The 6,814-nt window shown below is 38.8% G+C and overlaps 1 protein-coding gene across 1 annotated transcript; it reads right to left on the bottom strand.

Annotated features, from left to right (window-relative positions):
* Nucleotides 1-1,801: 1,801 nt before the first annotated feature.
* Nucleotides 1,802-2,014, bottom strand: BT62DRAFT_906721 (uncharacterized protein; the record flags this gene model as incomplete). Its single annotated transcript, XM_043183648.1, has 1 exon — nucleotides 1,802-2,014. One exon carries the CDS (start codon nucleotides 2,012-2,014, stop codon nucleotides 1,802-1,804), a length of 213 nt encoding a protein of 70 aa, XP_043035683.1.
* Nucleotides 2,015-6,814: the final 4,800 nt, after the last annotated feature.

The raw sequence follows: 6,814 nt of genomic DNA, 5'->3' as shown, positions 1-6,814 counted from the left end.
TCACAACACTCTCATCACATCAGTGAACTCAGTCAGACATACTCGAAGTGCGAGGTACCAAACTGTTTATCACATGTTGATTATCACATGGAATTTGGGCTTAACAGACTGCAGGGAGCCATCAATGACAGGTATAAACTTTGTTGTTTGGAGTATCTTCAACAAACAGAGAGGCAAGCTATCATGTTGCTAAACCATATCCTTAAGGAATGCATGCTGAAGGAACTTTGACTGTTCACTGAAATATTCTAGAGCAAGGGCTATAATGTCTATGTTAAAAAGTGGCATGCTGTTTTCCAAATCAATGTGGAATAATATGGCAAGGTCGATATCTAACCTGTTAAGGTAGATGATGTCATCAGCAAGTGAAAGCAGTGAGGATGTCAAAACTGTGACCCCATAAATAGTGGCACTATAGAAATACAACCAACAGCCTTTGTCATATTCATCTTTGGAACCTTCAGTGGGATACCTAAAAATCTGGGTGTCTTTTCAGGTTTGATAAAGCCTCTCAAAGAGACAAAGATCAGAAAGATCAGTAATGATCACAACTTGCACCTTTAGCTAACACTGAGATGTTCAGTACAGCAGAAATCAAGGATAGCAGAGATTAAGAAGCCCAGGATGATAGTAGCTATTTGTTTGTCTATGCCAGAGCCAGCAGAGAATCATGTACAGTCAAGGAGTGAGTAGACATCTGTGTCTGGGATCGCAGAGTACCAGATAACTCTTTGAGGGCATTCTGAGCAACCACTGAGAATTTCAGATGTAGAAATTTAATCTGCAGCAACTGAAGCACAGACTGCACCAATGCCTCCAAAGCTTCTCTGGAGAAGATTCCATCTCTAACAGGTTCTAGTGATCCATCCATTGAGGGCAGAAGGTGGAACTGAGAAACCATTGGCAAAAGTTCTTCCTTCCTATTCCACTCTCCTAACCATTCTTAGAACTTTGATAACCACAGAATGGTGGTCTCATCAAAGGATTTCTTGGCAGTCAAAAAATCTATATTATATGGAGATATTCACAGATAACTCACAACATGCTCAGGATAAAGATGAGTCAGATTGTAGCCATCAGTGCCCTGTGAAAGCAGGAGCTCTCTGGCTGAGCTCGAAAGCCTGTCCAAAGGTATAGCTAAATGATTGAACTCTTGGAACATATTGAAATCAGCCTTCTCTAATAGGATGTGAATGTTTGGTATATTAAGTTAGAGAGTAGCATATTTTCTGCTGACTAATAGAATAATAGGAAGGCCAAGAATGAGTGCAAGATGTTTCATTGATATAAGATACTCCAAAATAGCCAGGGAAGCAGTAGTATCCAAGGCACTGAGCTGTTCCAGCTCAAATCTATGATACTGTAAAGTATAAATCCTAGATGAATAACATGATAGTATAAGATAGAAATAACTTATGAATAACCCAGCATGTGCAATATCCAGAGTTAATGCTGTATAATTGATATCTGCTTTCATGATATATTCAGAGGGCTGTATGATCTTTAGTCCTGCATCAACTAAGGCCTACAGGGCCTTGACATCAATTGCATTGCCTGCAATGATGACAGACTGGAGATCCTGGAAGGCTGCAACTTCTGTATTCCAAGCTTTGCTCTTAGGGCTACACAGTATGAGTGGCCAGACCAATGCATCTGAAGATACAACAGTGGAGAGGAGATTGTGAGGTAGATCTTGCTAATATGTGCTATCATCTGTTTCCACAATCAGTTGAGCAGCCAGCCAAGCTCAGTAGATCTCTTTGAGCCCATCTTGTTTAATAAGTACAGGGAAAAGTGCAGCTCAAGCCTTGGGAAGGCACTTGTCAAAGAGTAACTGATTCCATTCGACAAGAATGCTGTCATTGCTTCTATGAACAATTCCAATTTCTATCTTGTTAGTGAGATTCTGCCTCAACTGAGTCAGCACAAAGAGTCCATGAATATGACATGAGAATCCAGTATATATAGGGAGGAGAAGATAGGTGAAAAGATGACCGGATGTCTGCTCAGCCATCAGGATGGACATGGAGACAGCGAGTAATATCAATGAGACCAGCTTGTGTTTCAACAGCACAGATGTGCATTCTGTCCCAATCTATATGATATCAATGATGCTGGTTCAGCTTGATCAAATGAAGATTGAAGGATGTGCCAGATTATGATATCATTCTGAGATAAAGACATGATGTTGATAGTCTGTATCAAAGTAGTATGACTGCCATTCTTTTTCCACTGAGAAGGCAATTGCTTGGATATGGACATACTGATGAGAAAGGCTCAAACTCCCTGTTTATCAATCTCATGTATCTCACTCTTGGAGACATGCTTGAGAAAGAGGAATGAAACACTGAGTTTCTCTTCAATGAAGTCACAAAAGAGAGTATATATTTCTCCAGAAGTGATGACTTTGTTGCTGATGCTGCTCTGGGATTGAGGGGTACAAAGGGAAAGTCAAATTGCAGAGCCCAGAAAGGGCATTCAGGAGGTGTCTGGAGATAGAAAGGAGTTGAAGCAGGTTAGATAGTCAGCATATGAGTCTTCAAGCTTGATAAAGTTGAATTTGGTTCTGCTAGACTCACTAAAGTGGTGATGAGGATCCAGGATAGTAAACAATGTTCCTAAGGCAGGCTTTCTTAGATAATACTTTACAACACATTTGATCATGCTAGCTCAGCTTCTTGAGCTACCACTATCCTTCATATTACTATGAGTCATGCCTCAAGGTGATTTCCCTATGATTATCATAGATATGATTATTGCTAATATTTATCATTTTCCATACTCCAACAATATCAATGATGGCGATCTTGCAAAGCTCAATAATGAATGCTGGTCAGCTTTATTATCTTATTTCTTGGTTTCTAGCACATGGCTGGAGTGCAGCTGATATTATCTTTTTCGAACTACCACTATTTTCTCTATCAATTACACAACCTTCATAGACCTTATCATCAGTCTATGCTGCTCTTTCCTTTGCTCTATCCATACCTTAATTATCAAGAACCTTGAAGAACTGAATGATGACAATGACTTTAACATGATCATCTTGATCTGGAATTTAGCAAATCTTTTGCTCCTAGAGATTCCTTTGATCACCACATCTTCCATATTCCTCAACCTTAGGAAGCTACATATAAACAACACAACCTTCTCTCTCATTTCAGAGGAGAACTGAGCAAATTTTCTCCTTTTTTTATCTAGTCTGACTAGAATGATGCATTTAGCTTTTGAATTATGCTATTTTCCTACTCTGGATCATGTAATCTATATTCTGTCATCATGCAGACTCTTGAAGTCTATGTGTTTGGACTATAGCCAGTGTGGGAAAAGCTTATCTCTAGAAGAAATGACTCCATCTTACTTCAGTAGACTCTCTGCTTCTTTATTATTGTTGCTGTTTGCTGTTGGCTATGAAGACAGTCTTATTCTACAAATAATCCCAATTTCTGGTCCATCACTGAAGCATTTGAGTATATCTTTGAACCTTCTCAGTATAACAGATAATGGTACATATTATAATGATCTTGATTAAATTGTGCTGATATTCATCTTTTCTGTTGACTAGAAGCAGCTTCACTCTCTCACAACACAAACTTCAAGTACAGCACAAACCTTGAAACCATCATATTCTCATTTATCCTTATAAGCAATGACTTTGGTACTGCAGTTTCTTGCACTCGACATATCTCTGATATCCTTTGAAAAGTCACATCTTCATCCATCAACAAAATAACCTTGTCAGTCTGTATATCATTTGCCACTGATTTTAATAACCTTGATTGAGAGTTCATCACTGAAACCTTGAGTCAGAAGAACTACAGGAATCTTGAGGGGTTCTTGGTTCTACAGGTGATGAAAGATATAGAGGATGAGTCGAAGAAACACATCATTAAAAAGTTGAAGCCAGTGATGAACAAGAATCTATTGCTTGAGATTGTAGTCAGCAGAAGGCCTAGCCAGTTCATGAAAGCATGCTTTGAATGGTGATTTTGACTGCTGGGTTATCTATCAATGAGGTGGCATTATACCTGTTTTATTATTGTGCAGCCTGTAAATTTTCTCTATTATACAGCAGGATGTCTTTATGAGTGTTGTTCCTTCTAAAGTGTCCACCTGTTCATATTCAATGGATTTATTTTTTCTCCCATGCTGAAATGTTGTATAAAAGTTGTGGTATGTTATGTGAAAAGATACTTGTGATATAATGGTGTTCTCACTTGTATAATCCAGATAGCTTTAAACATCCTTTGTCAGGGTGTATAGGACCATAATGTAATTACTGTAAAACTACCTAATAATAGATGCATATTTCAATAAGCTCTCCACCTGCTTCAGTTTTCTAGTCATCTGCTCTTTCACCTATCCAAGAAACTCATGTTTCAAGCTCACTCACACAACCTTTCTCAGCCTTGGGTAGTTTTTCCACTATCAAAGGACTCAAGCACAGCATTCCATTTTTTCCTCTCAGACCATATGAAGATGAGCCCAGTGCTGAAAATCATGAGAAACATGAAAAGCGAAGGGAGCATTTTGTGTACAAGTCAGTTGGTTCTTTCTTAGCTGAATCATTGTGAGATGAAGCACTGTGCCCTCAAAGATTAATGCCTTGCAGACATATGATGGTACAAGTTTTTCAGATAAGTAGAGCCATAGAGGGATCTAAATATGAAGCAGTAGATCAAGAGAAAGGCAGCTTGTGGCTTGCCAGTGGAATTCAAGCCCAAGTCTCAGACCCTCAATTCTGGAATGCTTTCAGGATTCAATTTGAGATGGCTCCACAAGCCAGTAGAGGACAGATCAACAGTTGCTTTAGTATACAGTGCCTTCATGTTGCTAGACAGATGAAGCAGTGAGTCTGGAACCAGACAAATCTGCAGAGGAAACTAGAGATCATCAGAGGTAGATTGCATGAAGCCACATAGATATCTGTACCTGGAGGAAATGGTTAATGCCTGGACTGAACAATTGCCAAAACTTCAAAAGCAATTATCCCACCATGAGACAAAAGATCCATATATAATATAGTACCCAACACCTTGACTCTACCTCAGAAATCTCATACAATGCCTTTAGGTCCAAAGGATATTAAGCAAAGTAAATAATTACACATGAATGATAACTTACATTGACTTGTTCTGTGAGCTCAGCATCTCTGTCTTCTTACAATAATATGATACATTTTTCTCCTCCTCTGTCTCACCCTATAGCATAAGAATCAAGTTCAATCTTGCTGAAATGACCAAGATCGAAGTGATCATAAGACCAAGATAGAGAGGACATAAGATCAGAACAATTCTCTGCAGATGAGAACTATGTTCCACCACCAAGCCTGTAGCATAAAGTTTCTCTCTTCTGAGAGAAAAAAAGACACCAAATAATAAACCATGTTGTTGTGGGTAAATATAACCATAGGAGTTGTAAAGTTGCAGGCATGTTGCTGCTCCACTCAAACTATGACAAAAGATCACATGATTAGCATTGGAAAAGAAAGCAAATTGTATTGATGAGCTTAGACAACATTGCACAGTTCTGGCTCAAGTTGATGCATCTAGCCCTATCACAACTAACACAGTCTTCTCCAAAACTGAGAAAATAAAAAAGAATTCTAGAGAAAACACAAACCTACAGCTGAAGGGAAATATACTCCAATGTTGAGGATAAAAGCATGGCATGTTGGAAACTATCCCAGTTCTTGACTATAAAAAGAGTCTGTCAAAGACACCAAAAGTAACTCATCAGCATAAGCATAATTTGCGACAGTTGATCTTGACAAAGCAATGAAGCCTATTCTCTTTGTATGTCATCCCTAAGAATAGAGATTGTAGCTACACATGCTTGTTGAGACTGGCTAAGCCATGATCTGGAATGACTGTTCTACTCTCAGGCATGCAAGATGCAGAGTGATTAGCAGAAAAAACTGCACATGTGAGGAATGAGTAAGCACCAACCAATGCTATCACTCTAGGCTTAGTTGATGCAGCTGCAGGCCAGAGAGCTGTCAGTTAACTCATGGCTACCAGCAGCAAGATCTATGCTGGCCAGATAAAAGCTGGCTGCATCATCCACAGAGCACAATATTGGATTCGAGAATCTCAAACACTGAGTTGCATGGACATATGTCTGCATATCTTTTCTGATGCTGAAAGAATGAAGTCCTATAAAGCAGCATATGCTGAAACATTGATCTTACCTCTTCATTCCATGGACTGTTATTCACTGAACTTTCCAGAACAGGAAGCATGATGAGAGTAAGGACAGCATAATGAGGATCCCTCCAGCACCAACCATACTATCGAACCCTGAAGAGACTAATGCTGTAGAAACTATCAGTAGGTCTGCTTTAGTGGAGAGATCCAAAATGCTGTCTTCAATCTTGTGTCTATAGATAGATTAGCACCTGAAGAACCCTTTGTGGGGAAGAACAGAACAAGGTATCTATATGCAAATATTAGTGATGAAACTGAAGGTCAGCAAAAATGTGGGCCCACATGAACATCAAAGAAAACCAAAGAATCACCATCAGTTTGCAGATGCCACATGAATTTGCACACAAAGGTCATAGAATTACAATCTCTCTCTACAAACCAGATTCACCACTTGGTTGCTGGAAGTCTTGGTTCTGAAAAATGTTGCAGTCCATGAACACAAAAAATCAAATTGATAGACATAGAATACATGACTTATTTATTCTTTGATAAAGATACATAGCGCTAATCCAATCCTCTGTTCAACAAACAAGAATGTGAAAGAAACACAATTTAGACAAGAACCTATAATCAACATGAATGTATGTGTAAATATTTGCAGCAGAAAC

This window comes from Guyanagaster necrorhizus (genome assembly GCF_019112545.1).
Source record: "Guyanagaster necrorhizus MCA 3950 unplaced genomic scaffold BT62scaffold_31, whole genome shotgun sequence".
In the NCBI taxonomy this organism is placed as follows: domain Eukaryota; kingdom Fungi; phylum Basidiomycota; class Agaricomycetes; order Agaricales; family Physalacriaceae; genus Guyanagaster; species Guyanagaster necrorhizus.
The sequence above is the reverse complement of the archived record's forward strand: the minus strand, read 5'-3'. Positions and strand labels throughout refer to the sequence as shown.